General features: G+C 41.3%; 1 protein-coding gene across 7 annotated transcripts in view; it reads left to right on the top strand.

Moving 5' to 3' along the window:
* The window catches only part of ctnnd2a (catenin (cadherin-associated protein), delta 2a), a 747,299-nt gene extending 737,020 nt beyond the window's left edge, over positions 1-10,279 (top strand). For 2 of the 7 annotated variants that reach the window (XM_061921999.1, XM_061921997.1), the window contains exons 23-25: positions 1,859-1,990; positions 3,786-3,856; positions 8,104-10,278. In XM_061921999.1, coding sequence (XP_061777983.1) covers positions 1,859-1,990; positions 3,786-3,856; positions 8,104-8,523 — 623 coding nt within the window. In that variant the 3' untranslated portion in view covers positions 8,524-10,278. Of the gene's footprint in view, positions 1-1,858; positions 1,991-3,785; positions 3,857-8,103 lie in introns of all 7 variants that reach the window. The other 5 variants (XM_061922002.1, XM_061921998.1, XM_061922000.1 and 2 more) reach the window with 5 other exon arrangements.
* The last annotated feature ends 1,930 nt before the right edge of the window (positions 10,280-12,209 follow it).

Genomic DNA, 12,209 nt, shown 5'->3' with positions numbered 1-12,209 from the left:
GTATTTTTTTTTTAACAAGTTAGAGCCTCTTTGTGTTTCTACAAAAGCATTTTTTGTGTGAATACTCTACGGCTTCTAGTTAAAAGCCAGGAAACAGATAAAAAGAAGATGGATGTCTCTTTTGCTTGGAAATGTCAAACACAGGCTTGTAATAGGCGGTCCTTTAGTATTCAAATAGATAACGGCAGCTTCCAAGACACTTCATTGGGTGGCAAAAAAAATACAACAACCTTTATTGTGTTTGGGTAGTTTTTGCCTTGCTGCTGTCAACGTGATATAGGAGAGACGCTGAAGAGAACAAAAGCTGTTTTGTTCTCTTTTTTTGTAGTGCGTCGCACAGAAATGAGGGGAATGTTCCCTCGTATAGTGCAGAGAGATTACAGGGAATGCATACATTTTATGTACAGCACTGCTGTTACCTGCCAGGGAGGAGTATTTTTTTTTTTAGGACATCCACTTAGTTTAGGTTTATCGGCAGCACTTTAATACTTTACATGTATGTGGAGTCTAGTTGTAGGAATTTTTAGTTAAGCAGACTTGAGGGGGTTGATGCTCATAGGTAGGCAGCATTCTGGCAATCCCAAGTGTCAAGATAAGAGGGGCTGAGTAAGCACTTTGAATATGCTGTAAAGGGATTACATAGGGACACGCCGTGCGTGTGTGCGCGCGCGTGTGTGTGTGTGTGTGTGTGTGTGTGTGTGTGTGTGTGTGTGTGTGTGTGTGTGTGCGTGTGTGTGTGTGTGTGTGTGTGTGTGTGTGCGCTCAGCGCGCATGAGAGAGTTGAAGGTGAGGGGGAACACTGAGGGAGTCAAACAGTTGTTTCTGCTGTAGTTGTGTGTGTTTGAGCTTGTGTTGGGATGAAAAAGTAACATTACAACTGGTGGAGACTAGAGATGAATGCTTTAAAATGTAATATCGGAAATTATCGGTATCTGTTTCAAAACTATTGGTTTCAAAAAGTAAAATGTATGACTTTTTTAAATCCCGCTGTGTACACGGACGTAGGGAGAAGTACAGACCGCCAATAAACCTTAAAGGCACTGCCTTTGCGTGTCGGCACAATCACATAATATCTACGGCTTTTCACAAACAAGTGAATGCAACGCATACTTGGTCAACAGCCATACAGGTCACACTTATAAGGGATTTTTAAATTGTTGCTATTTTTAGATAAATTTAAAAAAATCTCACGTACCCCTTGGCATACCTTCAAGTACCCCCAGGGGTACGCGTACCCCCATTTGAGAACTATAGGATGAACTTTAATGATGATGACAAGGGGTATGATCAGATTTTGTGACACAAATAAATCCAAATAAAAACAGTGAAATAATTTATGAAATTATCAACTAATTAGTTTAATTGTGAAATATCATAACTATATATTGTTTTATTTAAAATGTCATTATGTGATATATATTTTAATTATTTTTATATTCATTATATTTATTAAGATGTGTGTTTATATAATGAAACAATATGTAGTTGATTATTTTTTTACAATTAAACTGTCTTGTATTTTTTCTAATGACTGCCTCTATTGATTAATTTACCTGCATTGTATTTCACGGGCATGAACTAAATCGAGCAAGACGCTTCGCTGTATTTTAGTTTTATCATACAGTGGTTAACTTCTCTAATAATAGTTACAAATATGTACAAATCAGTGCAATATTAGTTTCTGTGCTTATTTTTTTTATAGGTGACCCATATATGCTGACTTGCTAAATGGTGATTAATGACTAAGCATCGTGAAAATGCTTGTGCATGCACAAATATGACCATGCAGGGGTGTGAAGGCTCTCGCTGTTATCATTATTTTATATATGTGTGTGTGTGTGTGTGTGTGTGTGTGCAGCAAGCGCCCCTGCTTCTCCAAGAGAGATGATGAGTCTAAAGGAACGTAAGATGGACTACGATTCCACGGCAACCAACGCTGGTTTCCATAGCAACAAAGGCGAGCACACTTCCCGGAAAGATGGCATGCCAGGTGTGTGCGTGTGTATGTGTGTGTGTGTGTGTGTGTGTGTGTGTGTGTGTGTGTGTGTGTGTGTATGTGTGTGTGTGTGTGCGCGCGCGTGTGTGTGTGTGTGCGCGCACATGCGTGTGTGTGTTGTATTTCTACCCTTCTTAAGACATCAAGAAGGAAAAGTAGCTTCCATATGAGGAGGTGTGAACAAGTTAGTATATAAATCATGGTCCCAATACGGAAAACCATTGCATCTAATAGAGAATGTCTCATTTGCACCCTTGGTGGTGACATCTATCAAAACTAAGGTGGTCCCAAAAAGGAGGGATTTTTCAAATTGATTGTGTGTCGGTTTTAAAAGTGCTCCTCCTCTGGTCAACATATGAAATAACAAGCGTGTGTAAAAAATCGAAGTGCTCCCCCTCTGGCCAACATATGTAATACCAATATACTTGCCAACCCTCCCCAATTGCAGTGCCTCTCACAAAAATCTCCCGGGACAACCATTCTCCCATTTTTCTCCCAATTTCCACCCGTACAACAATATCGCGGACCTGAGTGAGGACAACCCGTCGTCACGTCCGCTTTTCCTCCATATAAACAGCATGCCAGCCCAGTCACGTTATAACATCTACGGCTTTTGGAGAGTGCACAACTGCACACACAACAAGAAGGAGACGAAGCAGATGAACGGAGACTACGAGTAAGAAGAAGTACACTTGCTAGTTCCAAAATGATTGGAAACAAGAATTTCAGTTCATCCAGGACAGCTCGAAGGGGTATGCTGCCTGCAAATCTTGTAGATCAGACTTCTCCATTGAAAACAGTGGCCAAATGCATTGTTGTACGAATGAATAACAAGTGTGTGGAAGGAATTGAAAATGCGCCCCGTTTGGCCAAAATGAATACAAAAAAAAAATAATATGTGTATAGAGACATACTGTAATAACTTGAAGTAAATAATGAAGATTAAAAACCAATTACAAAAAAAACAAACATTTACTAAAAGCTGCCTTTTTCTCACAATGTGTTGACTTCTTTCTTATAAATTTGGTAACAATTTCTCATATTCTTTCTGTTTCTGTAATATTGCAATATGTTCTCGTAAATTATTACTTTATGTAAAATAATTACTTTTTAATGCAAAATGGTGACATTTGTCATAAAACTGAAATGGTGACCTTTTTTTGAGTAATTACAACTAATATTTCACAACAGTGGCCTAGTGATTAGAGTGTCCGCCCTGAGATCGGTCGGTTGGGAGTTCAAACCCCGGACGAGTCATACCAAAGACTATAAAAAAATGGGACCCTTTGCCAACCCTGCTTGCCACTCAGCATTAAGAGTTGGAATTGGGGGTTAAATCACCATAAATGATTCCCGGGCGCGGCACCGCTGCTGCCCACTGCTCCCCTCACTTCCCAGGGGGTGAACAAGGGGATGGGTCAAATGCAGAGGACACATTTCACCACACCTAGTGTGTTTGACAATCATTGGTACTCTAACTTACCTTAACTTAACAAACTTTTTTATATTTGCACAGTATGTATACGCTATTAATTTTGTAAATACACATCTTTATTTATCTAGAAAGGGTGGTCCTAAAGAGGTAGGCATTATTCAGAGGTCGCAAGAAGGTAACAAATACAAGAGTGCGTGTGTATGTGTTTTCATTATGTTGACGTGTTTATCACTCCTTTTCACCATTTTGTGTATTAGTCCTAAATCTGTCTGTTTTAGTACAAGCCACTCTTCACTTTACATAATACTTCTACACCTTCACAAATCTAACGTGGTGCTGTCTTTCCCACTCAAGTATCCTGTGGAACATCGACGTTGTTCCGAAACTCTTACCTGACCGCCAGTGATGATATCAAGCCAAACCAGGTGAGACAGCGCTACTCAAATGCATGTTTGCTTGCTTCCTTTATATACGATATGCAAATATATCATATCCTAGCATTTGCTGGCATGTTTTCACTTGTGCATGCAGTTGCCATTATAAGTTCAAATAGCATGGTAGTCTCTGGAGTTGTGTACACATGTATTGTAAATACGGCAGCTTCTTATATTATTTTTCAGCATTTTCAAGTCTCAGAAGTGTAATGCCCAACTTGCAGTCTAGATGCTGGACATTAGAAATTTTAAAAATGCTTCTAGTAAGCCCATTTGGGAACGAGACCCTTTTTTGTGTCTGTAGCTTTAATGCAAATGAGCTGTTTGTCCACGCCTGTGTCCGACAGAGTGTGTGGCACTTTAATTCTACACTTGTGCAACAATGCCATACAACACAAACAACAACGTCAAATTGAAGGAGAACTGCACTTTTTTAAAAATGTTGCCTATCATTCACAATCATTATTGTTAATTGCATTGTAGCTTGTAAATAAATGTGCGCTTACAATGGAGCCTGTGGGAGGTTCTCTTTATCACACATAGAGCCCTCTAAATAACCATCAAAAACCCGCCAACTTTACTCCATTTAAATGTTGTCACTTGAATATTAACCAAGTATTAGTGATATTGTTATTATAAACGCTAACGCAGACAAACTATATGTAGCGCCACCGCTGCTGCTATAGAACGACCTCAGCTGATGAGCTGCTTTTTTAAACTCGGAGCTCGTAAAAGTTTATTCTAGACCATAAATCATCACCCTCACCTTGATAATAGAAGGTTGAAGACATAATCCGACAAGTTGGTCTACCTTGGCATCAATTTTAGACTTGGCAATGGTGAGAAAGACACCCCCCTTTTCTGTTTGCCATCCATCCATCCATCCATTTTTATACCGCTTGTCCCTTTTGGGGTCGTGGGGGATACTGGAGCCAATCGCAGCTGCATTCGGGCGGAAGGCGGGGTACACCCTGGACAAGCCGTCACCTCATCACAGGGCCAACACAGATAGACAGACAACATGCACACTCAGATTCACACACTAGGGACAATTTAGTGTTGCCAATCAACCTATCCCCAGGTGCACGTCTTCGGAGGTGGGAGGAAGCCGGACTACCCGGAGGGAACCCACGCAGTCACGGGGAGAACATGCAACTTCCACACAGAAAAATTCCGAGACCGGGATTGAACCCAGGACTGCTCAGGACCTTCGTATTGTGAGGCACATGCACTAACCCCAGTCACACCGTGCTGCCTCTTTCTTCATCTAAATGAAAATATAACATCCCATCTGTCTGCATCCTAATGACAGCAGACATTGTACATTGTCAGTGTCACTGCTCAGTGGCCTTGTGGTCAGAGTGTCCACCCTGAGATGGGTAGGTTGTGACTTCAAACCCAGGCTGAGTCATACCAAAGACTATAAAAATGGGACACGTCACCTCCCTGCTTGGCACTCAGCATCAAGGGTTGGAATTGGAGGTTAAATCACCAAAATGATTCCCAGGCGCGGTGACCGCTGCTGCTCACTGCTCCCCTCACCTCCCAGGGGTTGAACAAGGGGATGGTTCAAATGCAGAGGACACATTTCACCACACCTAGTTTGTGTGTGACTATCAGTGGTACTTTAACTTTAACTTTAAGTGATGTTTTATTACGGTTGTTGGCTCTGATGATGTCTGCAGTGATTAATAATCAGTGTTGTTGTCAAAGGAAAAGGCGAACATTGTGATGCGTTTTTGAAAGTATTGTGTCACTGTATGCTTAAAATTTGAAAAACATCCATCCATCCATCCTTTTTCTACCGCTTGTCCCTTTCCTGGTAACGTGGGGTGGCTGGAGCCTATCTCAGCTGTATTTGAGTGGTGAAATATTTACATATCAAATGTTATTATGAATGTGCCTGTTACTACATTTTATATACAGTATACTTATATAATGTATACAAAACTTTAATGTAGGTGTTTGGATGTTTTTTAGGGCTTTGTAGGCAGAATAGAGTGACTCCCACTGACTGTATTGTTTAGCAGACTTTTTATCGCATTTATTTACCGGTTGGTATGCATAAAAAAAGAAAAAAATATGTGTGCTTGTCTTTCTTAATAGTCGTAAATGATAGGCAAAACTCTAAAAAAAAATGCAGTTCCCCTTTAAGGAGTGAAGTGAAGTGAATTATATTTATATAGCACTTTTCTCTAGTGACTCAAAGCGCTTTTACACAGTGAAACCCAATATCTAAGTTACGTTTTAAACCAGTGGGACAAATGAGTGAGACAGGAATCCTCAGTTGTTAGCACCAGTAGCATGAAGTGCTAATATTACACTCACTTTTTAACAGCAGCATGCAAAGTTAGCGGTAAATAAAACCATCAAACCATGTCGAATAGTTGGCCGAGCTACAAGCCATATTTTTCTTTTTAAACATTTGTTTCTTGAATTTTTATAAATACAGTCCAGAAAAAAATACAACATGGCAAAAAAAAAAATAGCCCTTAAACAATTACTGAAAATATATAAAGAAAAACAAAACACACAATACAAGTCAGAATAGTCCATGCAAATAATGACAATGAGCCACAGACAACTGCAGCACACAATGTCCCCAATACAGTGCAGCAATACACAAAGGCAGACAAAAGGCTCATCAATTATCTTCCTTACAATTACTTTTCAATTGGGGTGACATTTGAGATAAGTCACCTTTACATATTTTCAGGAACCACCCAATACTTCCCGAACCCGAACAACCGTTTAATGTCCGCCTAATTTTATCCAATTGAAGGAGATAAATAATATCTCTGTTCCAGCGGGTGTGGCAGGCAGGCCTTCCCATTTAGCACAATGAGTCTTCAAGCCAACAAAGTAGTAAATGCTACCAAATTCTTTTTGGATTTGCTAATAGAAGATGGCAGAGGGGCCACCCCAAATATTCTGCCAGGAGCATTCGTTTTGAACTTTTTGCCAAAGACCAAATATTAAACATTTCAGTCCAATAACTGAACAGGGATGGGCAAAGCCAAAACATATGTACCGTATTTTTCGGACTATAAGTCGCAGTTTTTTTCATAGTTTGGCCAGGGGTGCGACTTATACTCGGGAGCGACTTATGTGTGAAATTGTTAACACATTACCATAAAATATCAAATAATATTATTTAGCTCATTCACTAAGAGACTAGACGTATAAGATTTCATCGGTTTAGCAATTAGGAGTGACAGATTTTTTCGGTAAACGTAAACGCATGTTTTATATGTTATAGTTATTTGAATGACTCTTACCATAATATGTTATGTTAACATACCAGGCACCTTCTCAGTTGGTTATTTATGCGTCATATAACGTACACTTATTCAGCCTGTTGTTCACTATTGTTTATTTATTATAAATTGCCTTGCAAATGTCTATTCTTGGTGTTGGGTTTTATCAAATAAATTTCCCCCAAAAATGCGATTTATACTAAAAGCTGGCACAAATAGACTAAAAAACAGCGTTTACCCAAGAGCCATAGTAGCATTAAACAGGCACTGAGTGAGCACAATATGTCCATCATGTCCTCATGTGTCATGTCTTTTAATTTTAATTTTTTTCCGGACTATAATGTGCAATAATGTTGTATGTCGGTGTGTATATATATTCATATGTATGCATATATGCATGTGCGGATATATATACATATATATATAGATACATCTCTTATTTCTATCTTTTTTTACTATTTATATTACCATATTGTATATGCACCTTAGGGGATCTGCTCACTGCAATAATGACAATAAAACTCTATTCTATTCTATTCTATTCTATTCTATTCTATTCTAATATACATGTTTTTTTTCCTTCTTTATTATGCATTTTCGGCGGGTGCGACTTATACTCCGGAGCGACTTATACTCCGAAAAATATGGTATTAAGTTAGCTGGAGACTACTCCAAGCTTGATTTTTAAGACGTGTAGCGAAGCCTGATTTTTTTTATTTTTTTTATTGTATATATTTTTTATTTTGGGGTGGGTGGGTTGGTTCAACTGCACTTACACAGGAGGGGCGGGGACAATAAAATCACCACCAATGACATACTAGTGCAGTGATGTGCATGTATATGTGTATGCAGCATGAGGCGGCCCCTTTTATTATTTTAGTTGCTATCAATACAGCCTGAAAGCCTTCTCTCCCATCACCCTCCCTCCATCCCTCCCTTCACTGCACCCCCCCACTCCACCCACACTCGCATCCCCTGCAGGCCCCAGTTCAGCCCTGCACCGTGGCCCCTCAGCCCCAGCAGGACAGCCCGTCGACCGCCGTGCTAAAAGACTACGACCACTACCCTCCCCCACCCTCCTTCCCCCAGCCTCTGCCTCCGCAGCCTCCCCCTCACAGCCAGAGCCGGAGCTTCGACGAGGCCTACTACGAAGACCAGGGGCCACCGCCGCCGCCCCTGCCCACCCAGCCGCAGGTCCAGGCGCAGGCCCAACCTCAGGCCCAACCCCAGCAGCCTCCCAGCACCGCCGGGCCACCCCGGGACCCTCGGGAGGATTTGCGCATGCATCTGGGCCTCAAGTCAACCGGCAACTATGTAGACTTCTACTCCGCATCCCGGCCCTACAGCGAACTGAACTACGAGACCAGCCACTACCCAGCCTCGCCTGACTCGTGGGTCTAGTTTGACTGCCAGGATAATGATAAAGGGGTCACAGGTATCTCAGAGTGAGGGGGGGGATTTATTTTCAAAGCACATCAAGTTTGCAAAGTAGTCCTTGACAAGAAGCCTCTTTAAGAGCCGAGGCAGAATAACAAAGTCAGGTCAAGTGACAAACATTGCATGCGCATGCCAACGTGTTTTCTTTGTTTTGTTTGGTTTTTCAAACCACCGCTGACTTTATCTTCTGAGTGCTAAGGTGTGTGTGGTGGGCCAAGGAGGCTGTGGGTGGGCAAATAGAGGAAGAAAGCAGGCGATAAGGCGGCGGGAAATGTCTAAATAACAGGGGGCGAGTCGGGGATGACGGGATGAGTAAGAGCTTTTATTCGCGGCAGGAGACGTGACCTTTTGCGGAGAGGAAGAGAGGATGGCTTGCCTCTCGAGGAGGTCAGAAAGACTGGAAGCGGAGAAGTTGCTCTTTCCTATTTGACCTGAACGTAGCACTGCTTCAATATCCTGCACCTTTTTTTTTTTTTGCCTCCAAAAGCCTGTGGATTATTTTTAAAGGAATGTCATCATCTTTTTTTTTTCTACTTTTCTAGATTTTTCAAGTCATTCTTTTGTTGCTGTTGTTTTCTTTTTCATTCGTGATTCGCTTTTAGGACTGACAAAAATATGTAAAATAAGAGACCCCAAAAAGGTAGACCGACATCCCAAGATGGATATAGAATCCCCAGCCGTGTATAGAAGAAGAAACCCTGCAGTATTTGTGTTGAATATGGTGGTGGAAATGCACAAACGTGGAGTTGATCAAGGCTGAGGCATCAAAAAAGTGCTTTTTCACTGCCTAAAAAGAACACAAGCACAGTTTGTGTTCGGGTAGGTCTGTCTTGTTCTTTTTAGTGGGGGGAACCCTCATGTCCCCGGGAACCAATATTGTACATGACGTGACAGCAGGACCAGTAGGCCAAACTTTGGACATTCTGTCACGGTTTACAGACACTGGCTGGATGTCTCACTCTGCTGTTTTCATGTCCCCATCAGGCCAGGGATTGTGGTTCCGTAGATGTGCAGCCTCACTGAGCAAACAGTATGTGAGTTTGTGTGCATGTAGGGGACAGAATGCGTGGTCTGTGCGTAGACACATTAACTCGGGTGAGCGTATTTATGCATGCATGTGTGTAATAGTGTGCGTATGCCAATGTTGCGTGTGTGTGTGTGTGTGTGTGTGTGTGTGTGTGTGTGTGTGTGTGTGTGTGTGTGTGTGTGTGTGTGTGTGTGTGCGCGTGTTTGTGTGCGTGTGTGTAAAATCAATGTCCAAACAAGGCATTCCTACCGACAGTCTGTCCGGTTTTGCTAACCACGGTACAAACAATGAATTGTTGAGATAGAATGACAAATCTATAAATATATGATTATAAATATAAATATATAATTTTTATGTGCAGATATCCGTGTCACTAAAGCGCAAGAGGGGAAAAAAACAAAAAACTTTGCTTCACTTGAGCTAAACTTCTTGGAAGCTTAGCCCAGACCCCCCGCCCTGTCCCACCAAAAATAAGACTTAAAAGAAACCCCAGGTGAAGATGCTCAGGCTCTGGTGCGAGTTGTGTGTTTATTGTGTGTTCATGCTTCTTAAGTGACCCCGCCGAGTGAGGACCGTACATGAAGACCACAAGGACAAATAAAAATATGATCATTTGCAAACAAAGTGGATTTGAGTTTTTCTGCATGGTGAATTTGGTGGAAAGGATGATCATGTCACATTTGGAACGCGTTTTGATGCGCGTAGGTTTCACCTCAAGATGCAGTGGTACCAGACAGGCAAGATAGCAGGTAAGACGTGATTTAGTATACAAAAAAATTAAAAAACACTTGTACAAACAGCAAAGTAAAGGCGTGCCGGCGCGCACGAAAAGCTAATGCTAATAGCTAGCACTGTGACAAAGTCCAAAAACAAACGTGCCGAGTGCACAGGAAGCTAAGATAAAACTGAGCGCGGAACAAGACATAGGAAGAAACAAACGTGACTGTTGCAAGTAGCAAACCAAAGGCCAAGAACGAACTGAGGTAGAATGCAGTCTTAAATACTAACGTAAACAATTGCCAACAGGTGTGCGTCAAAAACCATAGCAGGTGGAACAAATGAGAAACCATGGAGACAAGATAAACAAGGAAGTGCACAAACTCAGAATCGGAAGAGTCAAACCATAAACAATACACACAAAAGACTCAAAACCCAAAACCATATATGATCCAGGAGGCAGATCATAACAGATCAGCTTGTAACAAACACACCCAAGTTCTCCGGGTGTCGCTGCCACTAGGCCGGGGGTCGGCAACCCGCGGCTCTTAACGCCGCCCTAGTGGCTCTCTGGAGCTTTTTCAAAAATGTATGAAAAATGGTAAAAAATAAGAGGGAAATAATACATTTTGTGTTTTAATAAGGTTTCTGCAGGAGGACAAACATGACACAAACCTCCCTAATTTTTATAAAGCACACTGTTTGTATTAAACATGCTTCACTGATTCGAGTATTTGGCGAGCGTCGTTTTGTCCTACTAATTTTGGCGGTCCTTGAACTCACCGTAGTTTGTATACATGTACAACTTTCTCCGACTTTCTAGGACGTGTTTTATGCCACTTCTTTTTCTGTCTCATTTTGTCCACCAAACTTTTAACGTTGTGCGTGTATGCACAAAGGTGAGTTTTGTTGATGTTATTGACTTGTGTGGAGTGCTAATCAGACATATTTGGTCCTTGCATGACTGCCAGCTAATCGATGCTAACTTGCTATTTAGGCTAGCTATATGTACATATTGCATCATCATGCCTCATTTGTAGCTATATTTGAGGTCATTTAGTTTCCTTGAAGACCTCTTAATTAAATTTATATCCAATGACACACTATCTGTATGTAATATGGCTTTTAATTTTTTGCGGCTCCAGACAGATTTCTTTTTGTATTTTTGGTCCAATATGGCTCAACATTTTGGGTTGCCGACCCCTGCACTTGGCAAATTAAAGGCCTACTGAAATGAGATTTTCCTATTTAAACGGGGATAGCAGGTCCATTCTATGTGTCATACTTGACCATTTCGCGATATTGCCATATTTTTGCTGAAAGGATTTAGTAGAGAACATCCACGATAAGGTTTGCAACTTTCGGTTTTAAGAGAAAAGCCCTGCCTCTACCGGAAGTCGCAGATAATGAAGTCACATGTTGATGGCTCCTCACATATTCACATTGATTTTAATGGGAGCCTCCAACAAAAAGTGCTATTCGGACAGAGAAAACGACAATTTCGCCAATTAATTTGAACGAGGATGAAAGATTCGTGTTTGAGGCTATTGATAGCGACGGACTAGAAAAAAAAAAAAAAAACGCGATTGCATTGGAACGAATTCCGGACTTTTTTAGACTCATTTACTAGGATAATTCTGGGAAATCCCTTATCTTTCTATTGTGTTGCTAGTGTTTTAGTGATTTAAATAGTACCTGATAGTCGGAAGTGTACGTCCACGGGTGTCTTGACGCGCAGTGTCTCAGGGGAGTCGACGGCAGCTGTACGGACGGCACAAGCTCAGCTGATATCCGGTAAGTGGCAACTTTTTAACCACAATTTTTCTCACCGAAACCTGCTGGTTGACATTCGGTAGGGATCCATGTCCGCTTGACCGCGCTCTGATCCATAGTAAATTTTCACCTC

This window comes from Nerophis ophidion, linkage group LG15 (assembly GCF_033978795.1).
Source record: "Nerophis ophidion isolate RoL-2023_Sa linkage group LG15, RoL_Noph_v1.0, whole genome shotgun sequence".
Classification (NCBI taxonomy): Eukaryota; Metazoa; Chordata; class Actinopteri; order Syngnathiformes; family Syngnathidae; genus Nerophis; species Nerophis ophidion.
Note: the sequence above shows the minus strand (reverse complement) of the source record. Positions and strands in the feature narration are given on the sequence as shown.